Consider the following 27822-nt stretch of genomic DNA (forward strand, 5'->3'; position numbering starts at 1 on the left):
CAACAAGTAGTAACACATTTCTGTTGCACACAGCGTTGTCTATGAGCACAAACACTATTAAAACAAAGTGAAATATTGTGGGTGAACGTGTGCCAGAATAAACCCACATCTCGCAATTTCACTGAAAGATTGTTTACACTTGACACGTCACATGTACTGTAATGCCAAACTGGCAATAGTGCCAACTACGTTTGTTTACCGCCGCGTGTGCCGGTTATGGTTCAGCGCCAGTTGTTTGAAGAGAAAACAAATGTAAAGAACACATACTTGCCGATTGTAAGGGTTAATTTCAGGAATAAGTAATTGACAACAGAAGAAAAACATGACCTTACAGTATTTTTGCACAATACAATGTTGTCTACATTTGTGGAAAGATAAAGTAGCATGAGATGTCATCAGTAGGTGCTCTGTCAGCGGAAAAGTTTATTAACACGCTGGCTAATTTCTCTCAAGTGGCTAGGTCATCGTGTCAGTAGTAACCCGACATAAAACAATAGTATCCAATACAAACCAAGTGTTGATTAAATGTTTTCTTTGTAGGTCACGAGAAGGCGTCTGCTGCAAAAACATGAGCGGAAGAGATGAAATCCTGTGCTTATTTGACGTGGATGGTACACTTACTGCACCAGTGCAGGTATTACAATTTGATTAACTTCTCGGCTGTCACCATCACATAAAATGTGAACAAATTAAAACAGTGTCAAGTGCTCAGTTTGTGTGTTTTTATCGAGCAGTTTTATTTGCGTGTACGTACTTCTCCCGATCCTCTTTATCAGATTTCAACATTTCTTCTAATATTAGCCCAGAATAACAAATCACCGAATAACATATTATTTCTGTACTTATTTGTCTCAATGGTTACTTACTGAGGACAGGGTTTTATAAAGTACAATTTCGTCATCTTAAAGAAAGAACATTCTCCTTTGTCAAAGTATATGAAGAGTTGAGACATTTATTTTATAGGTTCATACATTATGTGAGTAAAACTCTTCTAAACATTAGAATTAATTTACACACACAAGAAGACTACTGTATGCATAAGCAAGTTTTAACTGGTGCTTAGGAAAGTGCTGCAGAATGCAGTTAATCAGGATTCACATCAGCAGTTTATGATGTAGCCATCCACTGATCAAATAATTCTAAATGCCTTTTGTGCTGTCAAAGGCTATATATTGGTGGAGTTTCAGGAGAGGATTCAAACTGTGATTAGTGCTCATTACAATGACATGTTAGTAAGGCACTTCAACCCTGTCACACAAGAAGTGCTTCTCTGTGATAGGCTGCTCTCTCGTATGACTGCATATACAACAGATCCACTGCATGATCCGAAATTTGAAATGATGAAACATGTTCTTCACACTGTTAAATTTTAACTTGTCTGGATGTTTAAAAGACCACTGCAAAATATGCAGATCACAATGAGGTCATCCAGACTATGCAAAGGTGATTGCGAGCCATGCTAAACACCTTCTTTTCCTGAGCACATTTGTTAGTTTGTGACTAAGTGGATCAGTTGTTTTGCAAAGCAGACTGGCTGTCAGAATAGGCAACTATCATTATTGTAAGTATCTAGGGTCTTGTGGATGGTGCAGTCCCTTAGTATATTTGTAGACGTATGATGCCTATCCTCCATAACACATGCACTTATTTGTTTGTATGTTTTAGCTATAGATATCCTTCACACATTCTTGTGTATGCAGTGACTATTATTTTGACTTTGTGGTTGACACATACTTGACTTGCCATGCATTTTTTAGTAAAAGTTATTTAAGTGTTACTGCTACAATGGAGCCTTTTAACAGTACTAATAACATTTATCATGTCAGTTACCCTTCTTGTAGGATAGACTGCAGATTGCAGAGACTGCTGGGGAAAGAGGAGGTGGGGGTGATTGCTCATCTCAGCAGCTTGTTTTTAATTCATTATTTGTAACTTACAGGAATGCAGTCGGTAACAATATTTCAGCTGATGAAAAGCCCCCCTTATTTTCAAGAAACAAAACGTTGTTCGTTAGACCTACATAAGTCTAGTGGAGCTGATGGTTCATCTATTAAGTCATTAACATATAACTTGAACAGAAATAGCCCATCACACATTTTTTCGCGTTACCTAAAATTAACTTTGTGTCATTGGATAATTTTCCACACACAATAACATGGCATGCTCAACATGTCAAGAAGTTTCAAACATAATGGTAATCTTAGCTAGATATATCACAGAAACATTTTCTTTAGTAGGTGTAAGTTTGGTATAGAGTCAAAAGCTTTTTGGAATTTCACAAACACTGAGTGAACCAGCTTGTGTCTATCTATGATTGTCAAGATATATGTGAAAAGCACAAGTTTCACAGGACTAGTGTCTGCAGAATTCTTGCTGGATATCATCAAGATGGTCATTTTATCCCAGGTAGATGAGTATGCTTGAAAAGCAAACAGTTGATGTAGTATAGTAGTTCTACGTATCAAGCCTGTGCTTTTTACATGAGGTGGGTGTAACCTGTGTTATTTTTTAATCATTGAGAACAAAAGTGATCTGTGGCAAACTATGGTTAAGAAAAAAGCAAATTGTCTTTCTACTGAACCTTAGTGCCTTGTTGAATTTTAGTGATTTTCATTGTCGTTCATCACGACTAGCATAGATTACTACATCAGCCAGCTTTTATTTGAATGACAACAGCCTTTGAATTTCTTATAAACAGTAATGTTTCAAGACTGAATTGATCATGTTGTGTGTTTCAATTAAATGCATCATTCATTTATACTGCTGTAAACCTACAGAAACAGCTGTGAAACAGACCATTTGTATGTGGTGCCAGACTCTTCTTTTGAACACAAGCTCTTGAAACTGTAATGGTTATCTCCACCACACACAATGCCTCTCATGAAGCACATACAGAATGGTTTCCTACTTACTAACAAACCAGTGATGAAATGCACTGCTCTTCTCTGGAACTTATCTACTTCCTCAATTAATCATGCCTGGCAAGAGTCTTAGACTGGCATGCAGTACTAAAGAATTGGTCAAGCTAGTGTTTTGTAAGCATCTTCTTGAAAGTTTACACATGTGAAGTGTTAATTCAGTTTTAAGAAGTATTTGGCAATTTTCTCAAAAAGGCTTTTTTATCTTTTAGATAATTGAACCTGATATGGAACAGTTTCTTCAAACACAAATAAAACCAAAATGTAACATTGGTGTTGTTGGTGGTTCAGATCTGTCAAAAATTCTTAGACAGCTGGGAGGTGAAAGTGGTAAGTGAGTGAAAAAATATTTTATGGCATATATCAAAATACTTCATGCAATTAATAGGAGATAATTCTTAAATTCCAGCACTTCAGAAATATGATTATGTGTTTGCTGAAAATGGATTGCTCGCATACAAGAGAGGACAGGAAATTGGTAAACAGGTAAAGTCATATTTTACCTATTTTGTTCTATGGCTGCTTGTATTTGCTATGTCTCAAAGTGAAGCCTTTTGTCAGTAGTAACAAGTTAATCAATGAAGATACTGTTGTTTCTAATAATTTTTGGCGCTGTTATGGAAGTTACTTTATAGTCACATTTTCCCACACACAATTATTCAGTTGAGGAAAATAATTAAAGGATTGAAACAAAAGAGTGTCTCTCTCTCTCTCTCTACTTGTGAGAAACATTTTAATAATATATTACAATACATTTTCTGCTTTGATGATCCAATAATATGTGGATCTATAAAATGCTTTCTTCAAGTGTGACATTGGTTCACACCTTACGCTATTGTAATGTTCTCGTTGCTGAGAATTTTGATACTATATTAACAGTTCTAGGAAGAAGAAAAGAGGAACATGGAGCCTCTTATTTTGTTTGCCTTTTAGTTGACATAAGAAAGGTAATCTATAATGCAGTACAAACCTAATAAGAAACAAAGAAAACGCAAGACTAGTTTAATCTAAAGTGTACACATCATTTGGGAATTCATGAGACCAGGTTTGATTTCAAATTCATAATTTGTGCTGTGATGAAACAAAGAGGTTGTATCCTAAGCTGCTTGCTGATAAGCAGTAACACTCATTACACATAGAGAATAAATGAATTAGCCCCCAGCACACTCATCATCAAACTAAGTGTTCGGAAGATTTACTCCATACCAAAAGCTTGACAATTTTTTTTAAATAATAGGGTTGGTCATCAAAGGTTCTCTTCCTGCAGAGTTTTCACCTTGAGGACACGCCATTCAGCGCAGATGTTTATTGTGAGGTGTTACAATAACTGAATCGTGCAATTCAAGAAAAATAGGCAAGAATCCTGTTTATGGGAATCTGATTTGATATGAAATTTGCAGCTCTTTACTTAAGTAGAAAATAATTCTAGTATTTAAGGGACCACAGAAATGTGGTACAAATGAGGCCTGGAAATGTGGTTCTACATAAGTGAGAAAAAATGCTACTTGATTTTCGCAATATGAAAATCCAATTGAACAACACACAACTTGCTTGTGATCAGCTGGTGAAATCTGACAGTCAATCCCAGTTGTCTTCAGGGCTTTGAGAAGAGTGTCAGACAAGTACAGAAGCTTCAGAGGGGTAATTACGGTCTTGAGAACACTTGCCATTGAAGTTGCTCTACATGACTAATCATTGAAGAGAATGGAGCTACAGGATGGTAACTTGTGGAGGAAGACAGTAATTCATCATATGATTATTTCACTCATTGGGTGTGCCCATACCTTGTATCGTGTCCAATTCTGCAATGCCTCTTTAAAGTGAGACAGCTTTGTTCAATGTTGACACCATACCCCTTAACAGAACAGCAGTTTGTCTGTAGTATCTTGTATTCTAAAGAAACACTAACAAGTTTGAAAAACATTTCTTTGTGGAAGTAGAGTGCCAGTAACTGACAAAGCCTGGTTTTATTACCACACTGAAGTGCCAAATAAACTGGGATATGTATGCGTGTTCAAATACAGAGATATGTAAATAGGCAGAATACAAAACTGCAATTGGCAACGCCTTTATGAGACAACAAGTGTCTGGCACAGTTGTTAGATCGGTTACTGCTGTTCCAGTGGCAGGTTATCAAGATTTAGAGTTTGAAGTGGTGTTACAATTGCACATAAGTGATGGGAACAGCATCTGTGAGGTAGTGATGAAGTGGGGATGTTCCTGTATGACCATTTTATGAGTGTACTGTGAATATCAGGAATCCGGTAAAACATCAGATCATTGACATCGCTGCGGCCGGGAAAAGATCCTGCGAGAACGGGACTAACAATGACTGAAGAGAATCATTCAATGTGACAGAAGTGTAACCCTTCCATAAATGTCTGCAGATTTCAGTTCTGGATCATCATGTCAGCATGTGAACCATTCAACAAGACATCATTGATATGGGCTTTTGGAACCGAAGGCCCACTTGTGTAGCCTTGATGACTGCACGACACAAAGCTTTACACCTCGCCTGGGCCTATCAACACTGACATTGGACTGTGGATGACTGGAAACATGTTGCCTGGTCAGTCAAATCTCGTTTCAAATTGCATCGAGCAGATGGACATGTATGGGTTGGTGACAACCTCATAAACCCATTGACTCTACATGTCAGCAGGGGACTGTTCAAACAGGTGGAGGCTCTTTAATGGTGTGGGGTGTGTGCAGTTGGAGTGATATGAGACCCTTGATATGTCTAGATATGACTCTTGACAGGTTGCATGTACGTAAGCGTCCTCTCTGATCACTTGCAGCCTTTCATGTCCATTGTGCATTCCAAAGAACTTGGGCAATTCCAGCAAGACAGTGCAACACCCCAGATTTCCACAATTGCTACAGAGTGGCTCCAGGAACACTCCTCTGAGTTGAAACACTTACGCGGCCACCAAACTCCCCAGACATGAATATTATTAAGCATATGTGAGATGCCTTGCAATGTGTTGTTCAGAAGAGATCTCCACCTGCCCATACTCTTACGGATTTATGGACAGTCCTGCAGGATTTATGGTGTCAATTCCCTTCAGCATTATTTCGGACATTAGCGGAGTTCATGTCACGTCATGTTGTGACACTTCTGCATGCTCACGGGGGTGCAGAGCGATATTAGGCAGGTTTATCAGTTTCTTTGGCTCTTCTGTCTATTTTATTCCTACCTGTAAAAACAAGGAGTGAATATATATAGATGAAAGTGTCATTGCCACTATCGGAATAGCCCAGTCTCTCTAGAAGAGGATGGTAAACACTTATCGTTGCAAGAAGAGGGCTGAAACGAGTGACACTCAGCTGACGAAAAATGATCACTTGGACTTGCTACTTTGCTAATGACAACACGTAAGCACACTAGTCAACAATTTGTGCTATTGATGAACTTGAAATGGTTTCAAATTTTTTGAATATTTGATGCCACCACATGTGATTTCACTTTATTTCTGTATCTGAAAGCATGTTGGTGATGATGAACCCTTGAGATGGGGGCCAATGAATATGCCAAACTATCAGAAGACATGGAAAGGGGGAGGAGTACAACTTTAGGAGTGATTTCAAATAATGAAGAAACCTATGAAAGCAATAGAAATTATTTTAGGATATTAAAATAAAGACGTCTATACTGCAGAACTTTCCTAGCACTGTACTTGTCTTATAGTGGTGAGAAATGGCCTGTATTCAGAAATAGTGACCTGCTCTATGACAACAAGCAGGGTTCCCAATAGTGTTCCTTGTGCAAACCCAAGTCACACTTTTTACACATGCTATCCCAAACACCATACTGAATTACAACCAGGTATTTTAATTATCACTTGATTCTTCTACATTTTTTATTCAGTTCATTATCATGGATGGAGACACATCAGCTGTCATAGATGTAAATTTTCATCTTGTCATACAAAAATAGTAATTGTGCAATAATTTCATGGCAGATAATATTAGCTGTAACTTTTAAACAGTGGGGATGAAATGTTACCAAGGAGAAGGCAAAAAATACAATGTTCAGTCAGACCTTGACAGGACTTCCAGTGAGTTGTGTTCTTCGCAAAATGTAAAAATGTTGTAGCATTTGGCTATCGTTGTGTCATAGCTGAAGTTAGCTGTGTGATAAAATCATCGAGAGTAATTATTGTTGTGGCCTGAGCCTCAGATAGACCACCATAGTCGTGCAACGGATACGTGGACCTCCAACCAGTGTAATTCTGCAGCCAAGCACTGCAGTATTGCAGAAATCAAAAGTGTTTTGCCATTAGTGGTTGACTGGGTTGCTACGTGGTGTAGAACAACATGGTGTGTCCACAGTTCAGTATGTAGTCCAGCCTGCGACATACCATTCATGGCCAGAGGAAATATAAATGCTCCAAGATCAGCTTCTGGCATTGTGGATTTGACCAATATAATCTCCATGTCAGTCTTCAGTTGAATGCATGACTAAGTTTCATCAAGCAGTGTCAACAAGTAGGCAAAGCTGCTGATCTATGAGCCACCAGCTACCTCTGATGATTTCAGGCTTCGAACAGGACTCGTTTGGGTGAGGCCATTCATTGGCTAGCATTGTCTGATACACCAGCTGGGTTTCCAGGGCACGTGAGTTCAACTTGGAGCACTTGCACATTTCTACTGGATTCCATGGAGTGTAGGCAGAAGACACCAGTGGCTGGCCTTTTTGCACAACAGAGCCACTAAACTACTTAGTGAGGGCGCTGTCACTGCCAGCTGCTGTTGTGGTGCCTCAGCATTTCACTGGAGACGTCACCTGCTGCGTAATAGCCATGATCAGCCCCTGAGCCACCATCATGGATGTACTGTGTGAGAGTCATTAAATAATAATGTATGTTCCTGTTGAGTAAGTTTTCTTGACTCTGCACTTGCCATGGTACTGGAGAACTCACTCACATCTCCTCAGTCAAAAAAAAAAAAAAAAAAACTGCCTGTAACATAGTATTTGGCCCATACAAAACAAAACTGTCAGTTAGGTTGCTTTGTTGCTAAAATTAGGTGTAGACTACATTTCATTGTTAATCCATTTCTGCCTGAATTAATTTTCATTTCTGAATTTTACAAATCAGATATTTATTTGTTTATTATCATTAATGAAACTTACAGCAGCAAACTAAACAAAAAAGTAATTAATAATGTGAGCAAAATATGTTGTGACATATATATCACGCTAGGCAGATCATACGTTATAAGTGAAATACATGACAGTAAATAAGATAAAGCAGTGCATGCCATTTACATTATGTTTAGGCAACAGCATTCATTTTCTGTGATACATTACAAAACGCTCTATGCACTAACCTGCATTACATTTGCTGCATATTGTTCTTGGAGTTCCTTTGCAGTTTTGTGCAGCACAGTCTCTTCTTTCTTTCTGTGACTCCATAGCTACCAGAAGATTTATTTCATCATATTTGATGTCTTGCAGCACTCTGCCTTGATATGGATTACCTACAGGACCTCTAGGGATCGTTACATTGGAAGTCAGATAACATTTCACAGTGTAGCATGGAAATTGCAGTTGTTGCATATTCATATCTGTATTTCTGTAGAGAAGCCATGCATTATGTACAGACACATATAGTAGCCACATAAAAATTGGCCACCACCATTTCTTATCTCTGATGCTCACTGTACGTAATGCTACATTTTCATCCAATCGATCAGTTCCCCACATATTTTTGTTGTTTTCTCTGATAACATGTGGTCACAGCACAACTTTTCTTTTCTTCTTTTGTCTTGAATATCAGCTTACAGAGCTCACTGGATTGATCCCATGGCTGGTCAAAGCAGCTGTTGCTGCAGAATTATCTAGCCATCTACTAATAATCATATCACTCTCCTTGCTGCTCTTGTAATCAAAATCTCTTCTCTTATTCCTTTTGGTCCTTGTCTTAGAGGGTATAAGTTGACATTCGTTAGGCAGACAGTTGTCACGAATAGTGCCAGTTGGGCCATAACCTCGTTCTTTTAAGTGAACCAATAATGTTGGCGATGTAAACATATTGTCAAAATAAAACCTGTAGGGAATATTTTTACTTTTATCAGGTAGTGAATCAATCATTTGAACCAGAGATGCAGCACATTTTCCAAGTGCTTGCTCGTACACTTTGTTCCTTTGTGGATCGGTTCCTTGGTATATTTGAAAATCCACTAGATAACCCATGTTTGTGTTTAGGCACCATGGTTTTTACCTAAATATAATGGGTTTACCTTTCAGAAATTCTTTGCATCCATGCTTCGCAAAATGCTTAATCATGTTCTCATCATAATCCAAATCTTGCCCAGCCCGAAAGTGGAGAGAGAATACTTTTCTTAACATATTTGTAAATGGATGAAGTTACCAAATTTTATCATTTACATCGATTTGTGTGTTATCACATGAGTGAATGAATTTCATAATTGTTTCAAATCTCTCTCTTCTCATCACGTTGTGCACCATTTCATCTCTCATGTGCAACCCTGAATCCCAGCAACATCTTCTGATAGATAGAGGATTATAGCCTGAGAGAGAATTCCTAGAAAACTTTTCATCTCTTCATGTGTTATTTTGGCATCTGGGCAGTTCTTGAACAAAGAATTTTTTTTTATTCAATTCTGAGAAATTTAATTATATCATATTTCCAAAACAGTTCAAAGTAGTGAACTGGAGATAACCTTCTGTATTTATTGTGATCACTCTCAAGAAATAACGTGTTATCGCTTTGCAGATCCTCCCTTCTCTAATTTCTTGTTATGGATTTTGGTATCTGTAGCTTTTCTGTTTAATTGAAATGAGATTTCCTGATTTATGATCATTAGAGAAAACAGTCTCAGGTTCACCAAATAACCTGTTTTTGTTGCTGGATACTGCTTCTGCACCAGCATGAAGTTGCCTTTTTTTAAGATTATCTATCTTTCCACTCTATCTTCTTCACCAGAATTTTCATCCAACTCCACATTAGCTCCAGCAAGCTCAGTACCTCCTCCTCCTCAAGACTAGCCAGGATTTCATGCACAGACAGGCTTCTGAGAAAAAAGGAAACATTATATTGACTGTTCTGCCTAGTGTATCATACATGTGACACACATATAATAACTGAATTTGGAGCCATAACAATGAAGTGAGTTTTGTGGATAACCTATAATATAAATTTCAACATTTTTAACATTATAATTAAGCAAAAATTTTAAAAATTGTGTGGTATATTGCTTCAGAAAATAGTTCTTTCTTCTTATCCCAAGACATAATCTTATTCAGTAGGCTAAAAGTTTTCAGCAAATGAACAACCAGACACTGTCCTCTGCCTGCTTTCTACTGGCAGAAACCCGCTTAAATATCAACAGTAGAGCTTCCTTAACTGAGAGACATGCAACAGTCGACATTTCAAATGCATGTATTGTTTGCCAACAAGAGAAAAAAGCAATGGTAAAATGTTGTGTGTTATACAGACTGATTATAATTAAAGTTAAACTTTCAAAACACTGTAGAAACCACTGGTCAGAATGACATCCAATTGCAATGGAATATTATTGGATATTCAGGAAAACATATGGCAGAAGAAGAAAAAAGTGTGAAAATTGATCAACAGATTGTAATATATGTGTCAGAATACATAAATGAAAACACCCGCCATGCGCACGACCCATTGAAGTTGCGCAACACTTTCTGAATGTGACCCCAGAAACACTTCAGTCAGTTTTGGAACATGCTGTTTCTCGATTTCAGCTTGTTGCAGAAAATGGTGCACAGCATATTGAACATGTTTTGTGCCAATCACATAGAAATTAATAATCCAATTTGATTTTAATTGATGCTTTGTATGTGGTTTTCGGCCTCAGGACAATTAAAAACCGATTTTGCCCTTCCGATGTGGATGGGCTTATGTCACTAACAGTGTCACACCTGTACACTCATGCACACTGAGTAGTACAGTTTGTAAACATACATCTTACTCATTGTTGTATAATTCATTTGTCATTTGTAGTTGACCACTATTAAATTATGATGCTTAGAGCACCATCTATTGCTATTTTCCCCCTTCTCTGATAATATTCCATTGATGTCATTCTGACCAGTGGTGTTACTTCTACAGTGGTTTGAAAGTTTAACTTTAATTGTAATCACACATGTCACACTAGGCAGTAATGGGTTAAGTTCTTGGAAAACTACAAAAATTATGTGACAGAGTATGATTATAAACAGCTGTATAGTGCAGGTGTAACAGAGCATCATGGTCAGTGACAAAAAAATTGAAATAAATGGTAATGCAGATGTTCACCTACTTAGCAGAATTGTGTAGATGGGTAAATGTGTTATAAAAATGGTCTTATACCATAAATAGCAAGCACTCGAAGAAGAACCGTCTTTATGTATACTGGGAAACATGACCTGAATAATTAAACACTTATTTTTATTTCAGATATAATCACATAATGTAGCATCAGTCATAACTAGTTTCAGCCATGTATTGCCCATCTTCAGATATTACATATATGTTTTAAGGGCATTAGTGAACAACAACGTACAGTTCACCAAAGACCTGTAGAATCTGAAAATGTAACGTAATTATGTCAGTGTACTGTGAGGCCTTGAAAAAAACTGAAAGCATGTGAATTGGAAGAATTTTTCCACACATGGAGCACCTTCTTCTTCAGTATGACAGTGCCAGACTACACATGAGCACTGCAACATCTATAACAGTCCAATGTCTTGTGTTCACTGTCATCGATCATTCTCCATAAAGTCCCAACTTGGCCCCATCCGATTTTCATCTATTTCCAGAACTTAAAGAATACCTTCGAGGACTTCACTTTGATAGTGATATAGCGGTGCAAGCAGATGTGCAGTGACTGCATCAACAACTGGTCTCGTATTTGGAGAAACATGTTAATCACCGGGGTGACTGTTGATAGAAGAAGAAAGATATAGAATGTTAATGAAGTTTGTTTTATTTAAAAAGCTTCAAGAGTTTTCACATTAAAAATTTAGAGGCATTACTTTTCAGCACATCCTCATAAAATAAGTGGTTTGCAGTAAGAAATCTTAGAACATCTAGGATCCCATACTTACCACCTCTTCAAGAATTGTTACGTACTCACCAACATAAAAGCAGTCACTGTTTACCAAGCCATGTATGAATTAAATGAGGAGAAACTTCAGTGTCTCTCAACATACAAAGTACCTTCTGGCGCAAAGATTGCAGAGTAATGCAGCACTCCATGTCTTTATATAATCATAGAATTTATGTTAGGCATGTCCAGATGATGTTGCACATGACCTTCCTAATTTTGTAATTCCTTGAACATATCTCCATTATGTGAAAACTCCACAAACTGGGGAAATATGAACACTGAGTTACCCTGCAAAGTCAATTTGGCTTTGGTCTACTTTGATTTCCTTCCATTTCAAAGTAAAAGTTATGTGATTATGCACTGTCAATGTATACATTGAGAGAGATGTCAGGTCGTACGTTGCCCTTACATACACAACAGTGTATCTCTCTTCATTTTTCTCTGGAAATGAGTAGCAAGTATATGCCAGTGTGCAGTTAAGATTCTAAAGTTTTTTGTTTCTAATATGGACAATGTGAGACAAAGTCAGATCTGTGAACTCTGGTATAACAGAGTGACAATTACTGTATTTGCTGACAGAGTGTAGCTATAATGCAGAGACAGTGAATACCGTATGCAGTGCCAGGTCCATAGACATTAAAAGCTAGCAGCAGACCCTTTGAAAGAATCTGACAGAGCTAAGATAAACAAGATTTAAGAGTGTATTAAGTGACAATGAAGCAATTTGGATTGGAGAGCAACGGACTGCTCTGAGTAATGTAACAGTATTATTGGGAGGAGGGGGAAGAAAGGTAGAGGAACTTGCATAGCAATATGTGAAGGAATCATATCAGTAAAAACAAGACTTTTTAAGTGGTCTAATTACCAAAATTTAAGCACAGAAAAATTGTGTTGTAGGTTTAGTTACAAGATTAGTATTTCAGTTTGTATTGTAATGAACAAGAAATATTTAACTGTAGTTGTACCGAGCTGTTAAGTAAACAGAAATATTTTCTCTAGGATACAAAATAAGTATTATTGCTGCCATAATTCCTTTACAGTGTCACTACAATCATTGGCTGACTGAACAACATACAACTGCAAGAGGCAGACTGCCAAAAAGTAGCACCTGGTGGTGTGGGCACTATTTGTATGTGTTAACTATGGTAGATCCACTAATTAATACAGAGTTTTTAAATATCTGTCTCGAATTGTGATGGAGAGAAGTGCAATGCTTTGCCAGGAAAAAGTCACAATTTTTTTCAGAAGCCTTAGACTATATTAATCTTGATACTTACATGTCATTTGGGTGGGACAGCTCGCACATGTCATATGAGATTTAGATGCTCCAATGCCAATGGAGGAACTGTGATAGTGCAACAAATTAGTGACACAAATATACGCTTTATTTTGCCGTGGTACTTAACTAAAGTTGTAGAGCAGCTCATTGGATGTGCTTGTGGACTGATGGCAACTAAGCAGTGGCCTGAATACTCTGTCCATCCTAGGCACCACACTGTCAATCACTGTAGTAAACACTTCTCCCTATGCGAAGGCTATAGGCGACTCCACTTGTAGACTGTCTCGCTGCCTGATCTCCACTACGAACTGTAGCTATGAACAGCAACTCTGGAACTGTGTACTAGAGCTGTCTGTTGCTGCCTGTGGCCATTTAGAAGTCCAGCTCATTGGCAGCAGTGTGGAGGTTGCTGTTTGGGCTGCGCTTTTGGTTGTAGGTGAACTTCAAAGCGCTGGCCGAGGCACCAGTCTGTTTCAACGTGTCAGCTTTGGTTGCGTCCAGTGGCAAGGACACAACAAATCTGTCATTAACTTCTTTTTAGTTTATATAGTAGTGTCCTTGTTCAGTTAACTTCTCTTTCTTTTTCAAGTAATTAGTTATTTTGCAGGAATTTCAGACTTTTTGTCATGCAACAGCCTATTGCTGTCACACATGATCAAAGTGAGCATTACCTGTATGTATCCTGATATTATTTACCAATGATTACTGTGATAAAAAACTTATGCTCGTAGTTAATGGAATCCCATGATTCATCATCATCAGCAGCAGCAGCAGCAGCTCACAGCACTTTAAAATTATAACTGAGTCACTTGGTAAAAATGAGAATCAACAACACTGTTGAACACCCAAAAAGCACACCAGTAACCAGTCACACCAAGAAATGCTGAGAGATCACTCTTGATGATGTTTGAAGTAGAACTAGTGCACATATGTTGTTCGATGAAGAAATTTGCCACCGTAAAATGTTTTGTGTCCTAAAGGAAAGATACACCATTAATCAAGATACATGTGTTATGATTAAGGTGTTATATTTAGAGTCAAGACTCATTTCAAAATATTTTGTATCCTGAGCATATATAATAATAAAATATTTATTTCAAACATAGTAAATTTACAGACAAGTATTAATTCTGTGGTGTCACCGCCAGACACCACACTTGCTAGGTGGTAGCCTTTAAATCGGCCGCAGTCCGCTAGTATACGTCGGACCCGCGTGTCGCCACTGTCAGTGATTGCAGACCGAGCGCCGCCACACGGAAGGTCTAGAGAGACGTCCTAGCACTCGCCCCAGTTGTACAGCCGACTTTGCTAGCGATGGTTCACTGACAAATTACGCTCTCATTTGCCGAGACGATAGTTAGCATAGCCTTCAGCTACGTCATTTGCTACGACCTAGCAAGGCACCATTATCATTTGCTATTTATCTTGTGAAGCATGTACCGTCAGACCGATGTTCACCAATTATGGATTAAAGTTAAGTATTCCAACAGCTACGACCTTTTTTGCTAAAGCCTAACTTCCTTAAATGTTCCAGACCTCACGCCAGCCTGCGTGAGCTTAACGCGTGCCTTTCGGCTACCAGTCATAGTGGCTTGGTTGTCTTGCCAAGTCACAACAAATTCCTTTAAACATGTGGAAATGACAATGAAGCCTGATTGACAAAGCGAACCATAGTTCTGGTTGTAGAGGGAACAAGCTTGACCACATGATTAAGCACAGCTATGTTCAGTTCCAACTAGTACTCATTGTTACCTTGCAGTTCAAGCACAAAAAGCAATCACAGAAGATGCCTTTGTGGGCAGCCATGATGACCTGCTGTTAAAGTCATTAAATTTACAGACAATGAGAGGGAGGATGGAGTGACAGTGCTGATGGAAAAAAGTATCAGAGCATGGAATCATTTGTTAAAGTTGAGTAAATCAAATATGTACAAATTATAGTGGGAGAAAACAGTTAGCAAATTGCACACATCAACCCACTGACAATGTGCATGCATATCCAATGCTTCGCAGCAATTACTGAGATATGAACAGTAAAAATTTATACCAAATTTCTAAAAATTTCACGGCTTTTGTCACACGAAACTGGACACCAAAGACAGGGAGGAAATGCTGAGAAAAATTATTTGATCTGTGAAATTTGGTGTTAAAAGGTGCCAGAATGAATGAGTTGTCATGTACAAACAATATGACATAGTTAAAAAAAATACTACTTTACTTTTTTTGTGAAAAAATGAAACATCAGAATTAAACCTTTTTTTTTTTTTTTTCAAATTCTGGGAAAATGTGGATTCATACATATTACAATATGAATAATTGTTGTCAAAATATGGGAAGAGTACTGTTGAACAAAAGCACCGGTGAATATTAAATTTTTGGGGTATGCAGGTCACTGTCATATGGAACGTAGCATTTGACAGCGCTCCAGTTGTAAGAAAGCTATGCCATTATCTCCTCCCCTTCATTTCTGTTGGGTGTAAAAATGGCAGTGCTTCCACCGTGCCAGGGCTTTAGTTTGCTTTGCTGTGCAATTACTGTTGCTGCACTAGGGACAAATCAGAAAAAGGGTGAAATAAACTACATACTGCACTGGAATCCTAACCTGGGCCCTTGCCTTTTTCAGTTACCTCCTTAGTTACTTACACATATACCTCACATGTACAGTTCACCAGAATGAAATTTTGGACTACCACCATTGAGCAGAAGGATACAGTGGATAATGGCTTAGCTGCAGCCTAAGGATTGTTTCCAGAATTACTTCTTCAACCCGCAGAAGTAAGGATGGGTTTCAGCACACAATGTTAGTCTGTCAGAAAATTTGATAACAGTTTGTGCACTTTGCTGAATGGAGACAGATTCATTCTAAAGAAACTTTGTCAGATATGTAAACTATATTTCAGTGATACAGCACCAAGTTTAATAAATTGTGTAATTGAGTGATACCACGTACCCTTTTTTTCCAGAGCATTCAACAGCATATGGGTGAAGAAAGACTACAAACCTTTATCAACTTTGCCCTGCGATACATGGCAGATATAAAATTACCTGTCAAACGAGGTACATTTATTGAATTTCGCAATGGTATGATCAATGTCAGTCCTGTGGGAAGAAGCTGCAGTCAGAAGGAGCGAGAGCAGTTTTTTGAGTATGATAAAGAGCATAAAATACGTGAAAAATTTATTTCAGTACTAAGAAAGCAGTTTCCTGACTTGGGACTGGTCTATTCCATTGGTGAGTTTCCGTAAATGCTGCTGTTTATATACATTCTAGAGTTATGTCAATCTGGATGCACTACTTTCAGAAATATGAGAAAATATTATCGTATTATATTCATCTTTTAGTTTCAAAAGTCTGAGTAATCAATACATACTCAGCTAGCTAAGTGGGGATGTAGATGTGTAACAATACTGTTAGTCTAATCAGCCAAAACTTCGCTGATGGTACTATTTTGACAAAAATTTTAGAATCTAGCATAGCAACTTATGTAATGTAGGTTATTGCAGTGTATAACTAATTTCCTATCCGATGAGTCTGAATGTTGCAGAATATAATAAATTCAAGTGCATGACCCTAAAAATTGCACACAAAAAACTGTCTCTTTCTTACCACTTTTTTTCTTATGTTTAGTATAAACCGAGAAGTTTCTCAATTGTCCTTTTCACGAGTCGAATAAAAAAAATTTGTTCCCAAACAGGCCATGAAGGCCCAACAGTACCGAGCAGCCGCTGTTTCATCCTCAGCCCACAGGCATCACTCGATGCAGATATGGAGGGGCACGTGGACAGCACCCACTCTCCCGGCCATATGGCAGTTTACGAGATCGGAGCCGCTACTTCGTGATCAAGTAGCTCCTCAGTTTTTCTAACAAGGGTTGAGTGCATCCCACTTGCCAACAGCAGTTGGCAGACTGGATGGTCACCCATTCAAGTGCTAGCCCAGCCTGACAGTGTTTAACTTCGGTGATCTGACAGGAACCGATCTTAAGGGGCCAATTGGGGATGGAGAACTCGAATGAAAATGAAAATGAGTGGAGCTACAATTATATGTCTTAAGTTGTTTGCAGAAAGTAATGCTCAGTAGTAAATGAATTCATAATTAGATTCAACTCTTTCCAAAACATGATTTTTTTTTTTAAGCATTTCAGTCTCTCTTCACTGTTTCTCAGTTCACTATTTATAACTTTATTAGAGATTCATAGTTTCTAAGTCATGTGCCTGCTTTCCATACTTAGCCCTTAATGGGCAAAGTTGTTAAGGTCCTCATTATGTGTGGAAGTATTCTTTCTCATACATCTGCATTCATCAGACTAGGGAATATCCTGCTTACTGAATTCTACAACATAACACTTTTGTTTTTTTAAAAGATAATGATTCACGTGGTAGAATGCCATGAAAGGACAAAGTTTTATCAGTAACAAAGAGTGCCCCCATTTCCAGTGTCTCCTAACTGTTGATTATATATACAACTTTTGTACCAGCAAGCTATTGACATGGTGCTATTAAAACATTGCTCACAAGACACTGTAGTGAATTTCTATTTAGTTTTATCACTGATAATCTTAATCTCCCCCTACAGGTCCAGGGGTTAGAATAGGCCGGAGGTATTCCTGCCTATCATGAGAGAGGACTAAAAGGAGTCTCTCACGTTTCAGCATTTATGTGATGGTCCCTTGTAGGGTTTGACCTCCATTTTTCAAAATTTTCCCAAAAAGCAAGCCAATTGGGGAAGGGCGCCTTACATGGTGCATAGTGTCCATCATGCGCTGAGACGTCTCCCATCCTTCGTTGACATGGATCTGCACTTCCGCTCATTCTCCAGCTGTTGAGCAAGGTCACCCTCTTGGGTACGTTTTCCTCCATCCTCTGTGCAGTATCGCTTTCTGCGCTGTCGACAATAATTGACTTCTTTGCTTGTTTGCGCCTGATATCCAGCATGGTAGACAGTCCGTTGTGGTGGGGCTGCCATGTACCATCTTGGTTGTAGCCCCCTGACCACACAGGGATTGTTCTGCTGATGCCTGCGCTGTTAACTCCCCACGTATGCCGAGGAGTAGGTGACCGTCACCCTGGGGCATCGGGACTCCTGGCAATGGCCATCCTGCCAGGTGGCCTTAGTTGCAGCTTTGTGACGCCCTAGGGGAGAGCCCCTGGTTGGAGTGGGTGGCATCAGGGCAGATGACACACCATGAAGCATAGTATGTCATCTCTTGCTGGTGGTCAAACACCAGCAGTGTCTAACTTCAGTGCTAAGAAATATGCCCCAAATCGTTCCCTCCCTCCCTCCCTCACTCACTCACTCACTCACTCACTCACTCGGAATTGCGGTGGTTTTTTCCACCACGTGGCTGAACTATGGCAGTTGTTAAGCTTTACACCTGCTTTCTGCATTGCCCTCCAGGAAATCAGGTTCTCGGAAAAGCGGACCCGTGCCCTCTGTGGCTATAAGGGATGTTATAGGAACCATAGCAACTATAGTAGTGTCAGGTGGAGTTTGCGTCTATGTCCTGAACTCAGTGTGTAGTGAACCTGCACCCCTTCAAACTCTCCTGAAGCTGTGGCTGTCTGAATAAGGACAACGCAGGAAATAACTGTCTGCAGTGTATATCTTCCTCCAGATGGTGCAGTACCCCTGAATGAACGGGCTGCACTGATTGATCAACTCCCTAAACCTTTCTCACTTCTGGGAAACTTTAACAAACATAACCCCTTGTGGGGTGCCGCCATGCTTACTGGTCGAGGTAGGGAGGTCGAAAATTTACAGGTGCCCCCCACACATTTCAGTGTGGTACATGGCACATATTCAGCCATTGATCTCTCAGTTTGCAATCCTGGCCTTCTCCCATCTATCCACTGGAGAGCACAGAATGACCTGTGTGATAGTGACCACTTTCCCATCTTCCTATCACTCCCCTGGCATCACACCCATGGACGCCTACCCAGATGAGCTTTAAACAAGGCAGACTGGAAAGCCTTCACCTCTGTGTCACCGCTGAATCTCCCCCACATGGTGCCATTGATGTTGTTGTTGAGCAGGTCACTACAACAATCGTTTCTGCAGCAGAAAACATGATCCCTCACTCTAGTGCCCCTAATAGCCTTTAAGCAGCTCCGTGCCCGCGTTTACCAGCTTATAAAACAATGGAAACGGGAGTGTTGGGAGAGGTACGTGTCGACCAATGGATGCCATACATCACCTTCCCAAGCCTGGACGAAGATCAGACATCTTTTTGGGTACCAGAGTTCAACAGGTGTCCCTGGCATTAACATCAATGGCGTGTTATCTGCCAAAGCAAATGCGATTGCCGAGCACTATGCTCGAGCCTCTGCAGCGCAGAACTACCCCCGAGCCTTTTGCACCCTCAAACAGCGGATGGAAAGTAAGTCCTCTCCTTCACCACACACCACAGTGAACCCTATAATGCCCCATTTACAGAGTGGGAGCTCCTCAGCACCTTTGCACATTGCCCCAACACAGCTCCTGGACCAGACCAGATCTACAGTCAGATGATTAAACATCTCTCATCTGACTACAAGCGACATCTCCTCATCATCTTCAACCGGATCTGGTGCAATGGCATCTTTCCATTCCAATGGCATGAGAGCACCATCATTCCGGTGCTCAAACCCGGTCAAAACCCGCTTGATGTGGATAGCTACTGGCCCATCTGCCTCACCAATGTTCTTTGCAAGCAGTTGGAACGTATGGTTTTTCAGCGGTTGGATTGATCCTGGAGTCACATGGCATACTGGTTCCATGCCAGGGCAGCTTCCGCCAGGGTCGCTCTACCACTGATAATCTTGTGTCCCTTGAGTCTGCCATGTGAACAGCCTTTTCCAGACATCAACATCTGGTTGGCGTCCTTTTTGACTTATGTAAAGCATATGACACGACCTAGGGATATCGTATCCTTGCCACATTGTATGAGTGGGGTCTCCGGGGCCCGCTCCCGATTTTTATCTGAAACTTCCTGTCACTCTGTACTTTCTGTGTCCAAGTCGGTGCCTTCCATAGTTCCCCCCCCCCCCCCCCCCCCTCCCCCCGTATTCAGGAGAATGGCATTCTACAGGGCTCCATATTGAGTCTCTCTCAATTTTTTTGTGGATATTAATGGTCTAGCAGCAGCTGTAGGGCTCTCGGTCTCACCATCTCTGTATGCGGATGACTTCTACATTTCGTACTGCTCCTCCAGCACTGATGTTGCTGAGCGTCGGCTACAGGGAGCCATTCACAAGGTGCAGTCATGGGCTCTAGCCCCCGGCTTCCAGTTTTCAGCCGCAAAGTCATGTGTCATGCATTTCTGTCTGCATCACACCATTCATTCAGAACCAGAACTTTACCTTAATGACAATCCACTCACTCTAGCGGAGACACATCGATTCTTAGGACTGCTTTTCAATGCCCGATTGACTTGGCTACCTCACCTTCATCAGCTGAAGCAGAAGTGCTGGCAGCACCTCAGTGCCCTCCGCTGTCTGACTAACACCAACTGCGGTGCAGATCGCTCCACACTGCTGCAGCTCTACAAAGCCCTTGTTCAATCCCGCCTTGACTATGGGAGTCTGGTTTATGGTTTTGCAGCGCCCTCAGCGTTGCGTTTACTCGACCCAGTGCACCATTGTGGCGTTCACCTATCGACAGGAGCTTTTAGAATGAGTCCAGTGACCAGTGTCATGGTGGAGGCCAGAGTCCCTCCATTGAAGGTTAGGTGTGCACAACTGCTCGCCAGTTATGGTGTACATGTTCATAGTTCTCCTGCACATCCGAATTACCGTATCCTTTTCCCAACCACGGAAGTTCATCTCCCGAATTGGCAGCCCAGGTCGGGGCTTACGATTGCGGTTCGTGTCCGGTCCCTTCTGTCTGAACTGGAGTCCTTCCCATTACCACCTCTACTCGAGGTCCATTCACGTACACCTCCCTGGTGTACACATAGGTCACAGATTCTTCTGGACATTTCACATGGTCCTACGGATTCCATTAACCCTGCAGCTCTCCGTTATCACTTCCTCTTGATTCTCAACATGTACCAGGGCCATGAAGTAGTCTACACCGATGACTGCTGGTCACGTAGGCTTTGCATATGTTCATGGAGGACATATTGAACAGCATTGCTTGCCAGATGGCTGTGTACTGACTCCTTGAGCAGCCTACAAGATATCGACCGGTGCTACTGTCGCCATCTTTTGGTAGTGTCCATTCAGGGGTCCATCTATGCCCTGGAACGGTCCCGTCATTCAGTGGTGTTTTTGTGGACCCCAGGACACGTTGGAATCCCAGGCAACAAAGTTGCCAACAGGCTGGCCAGACAGGCTACACGGAAACCGCTTCTGGAGATGGGCGTCTCCGAAACTGACCTGCATTCTGTTTATGTCGCAGGGTTTTTTGGCTTTGGGAGATGGAATGGCATAACAGAACACACAACGAACTGTGTGTCATTAAAGAGACTACGAACGTCCTCTTGCAGGGAATCAGTTGTCCTCTGCCGGCTCCGCATTGGCCATACGTGGCTAACGCATGGTTACCTCCTCTGTTGTGAGGACCCACCTCAGTGTCGCTGTGGCTCACAAATGAAGGTCGTCCACCTCTTGGTGGACTGGTCACTTTTAGCCGCTCTGCGACGGACTTTTAACTTTCCCAGCACTCTACTTTCGGGGTTGGGTGACAATGCCTCAACAGCAGCTTTAGTTTTACATTTTATTCGTGAGGGTGGGTTTTATCATTTGTTGTTAGTTTTAGCACATGTCCTTTGTCCCTCTGTGTCCTCCATGCTGGTACTTTTAGGGTGGAGGTTTGAATGTGTTGCATAGTGGCTGGCTTCTCCTTTTTATTCTCATGGTTGGCCAGCCATGGTAATCTGCTCTCTTGTTTTGATCTCTTCTACACGTTTCTCGCATCTCTCTGTGGTTTTCTTGTCCGATTTTGTCCATTTTAGTGTTTGTTACCCTTCTGTCATTCTTGTGGTTTTCTCCTTACTTCCAGCTGTGTTTTGTATGTTTCGATTATTTTACTCCCACCGTTGTGGAGCTATTTTAATCGGAACAAAGGACCGAGACCTAGCAGTTTGGCCCCTTCCCCCCTCTTTTAAACCAACCAACCAGTCTTAAGCTTTTCTCTATCTGAAACAAAAGACAACCATTGTACACTATTTATCTTTATTTGTGAATATAGCAGTTAGTTTTGCATCATGTTAACAGTGAATCATTCTTCTTTTCACTTCAGGATTTAAGGCTGAGGTAAAATGCCAGCTTCTTCCATGAACTCCACCCAAGCAGTGGTATATTTAAGCATTTGTCATAGAACGTGCATATTTCTATCAGCAGAATAGCATTTTCATTCCTCATCTCCATTCAGTGACTGTCAGCCAGCCTTTATCACAACACCTGTCAGAACAGTTAAAGTTATTCATAGCAACAGTGACCACAGAAATCAGTTTTACTGTGAGGAAACAAATCCATGTCTGGTTGTCACTGGGATAAAAATAGACCTGAAGACAAAGTCAGTGGAACCACACTTCAGTAGTGAGAAAATTTAAATTAAAAGAAAGGTATAAAATTATGGCAGTTGTTTGATTTGTGACAGCAAAAGAAACAGCATAAACGATGACCAGAGTAGTGTGTTAAGTTTGTAAATGCAATTTTAAATTCCTATGACCTGCTTTCTATGCATTCAAGCAGCTGCAGAACCCAGCACTACAGACAATAAAGTTGAGTCTGCCTCTGAGAACTATTGTAGCTCCTGTAGTATTTAATGAAGCTCAGAAGGTATCTTTTTTGGGTCATCAGTCTTTTCACTGGTTTGATGCCATCCAGCTCATTTTCCTACAACAACAGCCCACCTCTTTGTGTCATAGTGGCACTTACACTGAAGCGCCAAAGAAACTGTTCTAGGCAAGCGTATTCAATTTCAGAGATATGTAAACAGGCAGAATATGCCACTCCAGTCGGCAAAGCCTATTGAAGACAACAAGTGTCTGGCCCAGTTGTTAGATGGGTTACTACTGCTACAATGGCACATTATCAAGATTTAAGTGAGTTTGAACATGATTTTATAGTCAGCGCTCGAGCGATGGGACGCAGCATCTCCAAGATAGCAATGAAGTGGGGATTTTCCCATACAACCATTTCACATGTACACCAAGAATATCAAGAATGTGGTAAAACATCAAATCTCCAACATCGCTGCGACTAGAAAAAGATCCTGCAAGAACGGGACCGATGTCAGCTGAAGAGAATCATTCAGTGTGACAGAAGTCCAACCCTTCTGCAAATTGCAGCAGATTTCAGTGCTGGGCTATCAATAAGTGTCAGTGTGCAAACCCTTCAGTGAAACATCATTGATATGGGCTTTCAGAGCTGACAGCCCTCTTGTGTACCCTTGATGACTGCACAGACACAAAGCTTTATCCCTCGCCTGGGCCTGTCAACACCGACATTGTACTGTTGATGACTGGAAAAATGATGCCTGGTCAAACGAGTCTTGTTTCAAATTGTATAGAGCAGATGGATGTGTATGGGTATGAAGACAACCTCATGAATCCATGGACCCTGCATGTCAGCAGGGATTTGTTCAAGTTGGTGGAGGCTCCATAATGATATGGCCCAGTTGTTGGAGTGATGTGTGACCCCTGATATGTCTAGATATGACTCTAACAGGTGATACATATGTAAGCATCCTGCCTGATCACCTACATCCATTCTTGTTCGATGGACATGGGCAATTCCAGCAGGACAATGCGACATCCAAAACGTCCAGAATTGCTGCTGAGTGGCTCCAGGAACACTCTTCTGAGTTGAAAACACTTCCGCTGGCCACCAAACTCTGCAGACAGAAACATTATTGAGCATATCTGAGATACCTTGCAATGCGCTGTTCAGAAGAGATCTCCACTCCCTTGTACTCTTACGGATTTATGGTATCAATTCCCTCCAGCACTACTTCAGACATTAGTCAAGTCCATGCCACGTCATGTTGTGGCACTTCTGCATGCTTGTGGGGGCCCTACAAAATATTAGGCAGGTGTACCAGTTTCTTTGGCCCTTCAGTGTACGTCCAATGTAATCAATTATTTCTTGGATATATTTCAACACTGGTCTTCCACTACAGTTTTCACCCTCTACAGCTCCCTCTACCATTCCCTGATGCCTTCACACACTTCTTGTCATCCTGTCCCTTCTTTGTGACAGTGTTTTCCACATATTCCATTCCTATTTGAGTCTGCAGAGAATCTCCTGTTTCCTTATCAGTCCACCTAATTTTCAACAAGCTTCTGCAGCACTAGATTCTCCTCTTCTCTGGTTTTCCCACAGTCCACGATTCACTTCCATACAAGGTGCTGTGCTCCAAACACACATTCTCAAATGTTTCTTCCTCAAATTAGGGTAGTTACTTGATACTAGTAGACTTCTTTTGGCCATGAATGCCATCTTTGTCTTTGTTAGTCAGTTTTTTTATGTCCTCCTTGCTTCATCCATCGTGTTATATTGCTTCGAAGGTAGCAGAACTCCTTCACTTCATCTACTTCATGGTTCTTAAGTTTGTTGTCAAATTTATCACTAATCACAATCACATTCCTGCTATTCCTCGTTACTCTTGTCTTTCTTCAGCTTACTATCAATACATATTATGTTCTCAGTAGACTGTTCATTCCATTCAACAGGTCCTGTACATCTTTCCCACTTAAAATGAGGACAACCAGTATCATCAGCATGTATTTTCATTGATATTCTTTCACCCTAAATTCTTTTTTCACTCCTGAACTTTTCATTTTATTTCCATCATTGTTTCTGTGATGTTCAGATTGAACAACCAGGGAGAAAGACTGTGTTCCTGTTTTACTCCCTTTCTAATCGAAGCACTTCATTCTTAATTGCTCATTCTCATTGTTCGCTGTTGGTTCTTCCCCATAGCTGACAATTACTTTCTAAAAAGTTCAAACATATTGCACCAAGGGACAGACAACTAACTTTTACAAAGATTTATGTGCTGTCCATCCATATATAAATTAATTAATATGGAGATTAAAGGATTAACTTATGTTTCTAACCGAGTTTCATGAGTGTTCGGAGTAGTTTTCACTTAGAAGACCTCTATGAATAATACCTGTTGGTTTCATAGGTAAGGAATTAGAAAAACTTTTTGCATACTGGTCGTCATGTATGTCACATAGGTCAGGCTTAGAAAATAATAAAACATGTAATTACTGCAGAGAAATTTGGAGTGTGGGTATGAAAGGAAAGCAAGATTTTGCTTAAAGGACAACGGTAAAATGAAGCCATAGTAGTGAACTGAACTTCCTTCATATAGTTAAAACATTTTGTGTGTGTGTGTGTGTGTGTGTGTGTGTGTGTGTGTGTGCATTTCAGAACACTCTACATGTAAAATTTTATAACCAGTTAACTATATCTATATCATATACATATGTTTTAGGAGTTGCCCACTCCCAGGCTGGAAACTGTTACTAATTTGTCAGGGTATGTGGCCTTAGGACTTGTCAGGTCTCATTTGATGCAAATAAATCGTAGCTTTGGCCTCAGCATGGACCATTGCTGCGTAGGCCATAGAGAAACCTGCTGTCATCAATTGCAGATACAAGGTTGCCCAGAGGTCGCTGCGTCAGCTCACAGCATAGATTGGCAACTCGTGGTCTGGCAAGTTGCCCGCACACCAATCTGCATGTGCTTCCTATGTGGCATATCTGTTGAAAAGGAGGCATGATTGCAGTGCATGTGTGATTAATTCATACACTACCTTGAGAGTGCTCCATCCCTCTCTGATCACTGCCTTTGTAGTCCCATCAGGTGGGCTGCAGCATTTGGTGCTGGGATGTCTCATGTCATGTTGTCTGCTGATCCTGGCCCACTGGTTTATCCAATTCCAAAGTATCAGAGTAGCTCATGCTGTGAACTGGAATGGTAGTGGTGGACCCACGGATGACCCATCAATGGCAGTTTCAATCCTGAACTCTGACATCAGTTATCTGTGGTTATGGAACGGTTGTCATTGCACCACACAGCAAGAGTATGACTGGCACAGTGTGACAATAGTGGAACAATCTTACATAAGATGTTACAATACTATAATCTTAGAATCGAGTGTGAACAGTATGGTCGATATTGAACCTGCCGATCAACTGCCTCTAAGTTAGCTGGTAGGTGTATTTATATTGAACAGAAGAGAGGCTTTTCTGTGTGATATGACTGAATCGTCCAGTTTATTATAAATGGTCAGCGGTCTCTATTTCTGCCACATTTGCTTAACGGGTTTGTTACAGTACCATAACAGCTCTGTCAGATCCCTTATAGGCATTGTTGTATCCTACTTAGTGCTGCTCAGTATTACTGAGCCCACTCACATTCGTACACCGAAGTGTCACTGTCACTTTCTTGGTGACCGACTAACTGTGTCAAAATGTTTATGCCTTTCGGCTAGCTTGAGTTGACACATCCCTGTGCTGAAGAAATGCTGGGCTGTGGAGGCTTAAAAAAAATTGTGCTCCCACTCCTGTACTGTTTTGGTGCAGAACACTGTATATATGAGAGAGAGAGAGAGAGAGAGAGAGAGAGAGAGAGAGAGAGAGAGAGAGAGAAGTAGTGTGGGGTGTAAGAACCACGTACCTCCATAGGGAATGGGAATGGATGTGAAAATGGTTGGTAAGACCTTATGTCTAGGTTGCCTTGCATGACAGACACGTTATGCAGGTTGTATCACGATGCTTTCCAGGGGATATATATATGCAGATGGATATTGCTTAGCAGAGGAAGGGGATAGAGGGAGATAGTGAAATGAAATGGAGGGGAAGTCGTAGTTGGGTGAAGGGTAGTGGTATCTCTCTCTCTCTCTCTCTCTCTCTCTCTCTCTCTCTCTCTCTCTCTCTCACACACACACACACACACACACACACACACACACACACACACACACACCATTCACATTGTCTGATAGTAGTGCCTGTCTGCAACTTGACAAGCCATCTTTACGGTAACTGGCAATCTGTCTTTTACTACATTGTTGATATTCTTAATCTTATACATATGTGTGTGTTTTAGGTGGTCAGATCAGCTTTGATGTGTTTCCAGAAGGATGGGACAAGACTTACTGTTTACAACACCTCATGAAAGACAATTTCAAAGAAATTCATTTCTTTGGTGATAAAACATACAAAGGAGGAAATGATTATGAAATATTTAGTGATGAAAGGACTATTGGCCACTCAGTGAAGTCGCCTCAAGATACAAAAAAGCAGTTGGAGGAGCTGTTTGCTTTAACATAGTAATAGGCTTATTTAGGAATCCTCTTATCTGTGATACTTGTTTGGGGAATGTTATAGTTACCACTTTGAACTCGTGTATTGGCTTATATTTGTCTGAAAAAAACTTTAAATATTTTGGACACCAGTCTGCCAAACAAATTAAAAATTATTTAGTATATGTGTATGTCATTTTAATTCAATAAATGACACAAAATGTACTTAATGGTAATGAAATGAAATGCTGTGTCTATTTCTATTTCACTTATTTCTTGAATGAAAAAAAAGTTACAATAA

General features: G+C 40.5%; 2 protein-coding genes across 5 annotated transcripts in view; one reads left to right on the forward strand and one right to left on the reverse strand.

Annotated features, from left to right (window-relative positions):
* The window catches only part of LOC126161997 (N-sulphoglucosamine sulphohydrolase), a 119524-nt gene extending 119386 nt beyond the window's left edge, over nucleotides 1–138 (reverse strand). The window contains exon 1 of the mRNA XM_049918200.1: nucleotides 1–138. Coding sequence (XP_049774157.1) covers nucleotides 1–109 — 109 coding nt within the window. The 5' untranslated portion in view covers nucleotides 110–138.
* LOC126161998 (phosphomannomutase) lies at nucleotides 122–27822 on the forward strand. Of its 4 annotated transcripts, none has more exons than XM_049918201.1 (6): nucleotides 122–252; nucleotides 541–634; nucleotides 3131–3248; nucleotides 3328–3404; nucleotides 16244–16511; nucleotides 27326–27822. In XM_049918201.1, exons 1-6 carry the CDS (start codon nucleotides 152–154, stop codon nucleotides 27547–27549), a joined length of 882 nt encoding a protein of 293 aa, XP_049774158.1. In that variant the 5' UTR covers nucleotides 122–151; the 3' UTR covers nucleotides 27550–27822. The 4 variants fall into 4 exon arrangements, with proteins under 4 accessions (XP_049774158.1, XP_049774162.1, XP_049774161.1 ...); XM_049918205.1 differs by having other exon boundaries at nucleotides 238–276; XM_049918204.1 differs by lacking the exon at nucleotides 122–252 and adding an exon at nucleotides 335–468.

The sequence above is a fragment of the Schistocerca cancellata genome, chromosome 2 (assembly GCF_023864275.1).
Source record: "Schistocerca cancellata isolate TAMUIC-IGC-003103 chromosome 2, iqSchCanc2.1, whole genome shotgun sequence".
NCBI lineage: Eukaryota > Metazoa > Arthropoda > Insecta > Orthoptera > Acrididae > Schistocerca > Schistocerca cancellata.

Coding starts and splice junctions, on each gene's coding strand:
- LOC126161998 (XM_049918201.1), top strand. CDS start 152: ATGTACTGTAATGCCAAACTGGCAATAGTGCCAACTACGTTTGTTTAC. Junction 3,249..3,327: donor ACAGCTGGGAGGTGAAAGTG/GTAAGTGAGTGA, acceptor CTTAAATTCCAG/CACTTCAGAAATATGATTAT. Junction 3,405..16,243: donor GACAGGAAATTGGTAAACAG/GTAAAGTCATAT, acceptor CTTTTTTTCCAG/AGCATTCAACAGCATATGGG.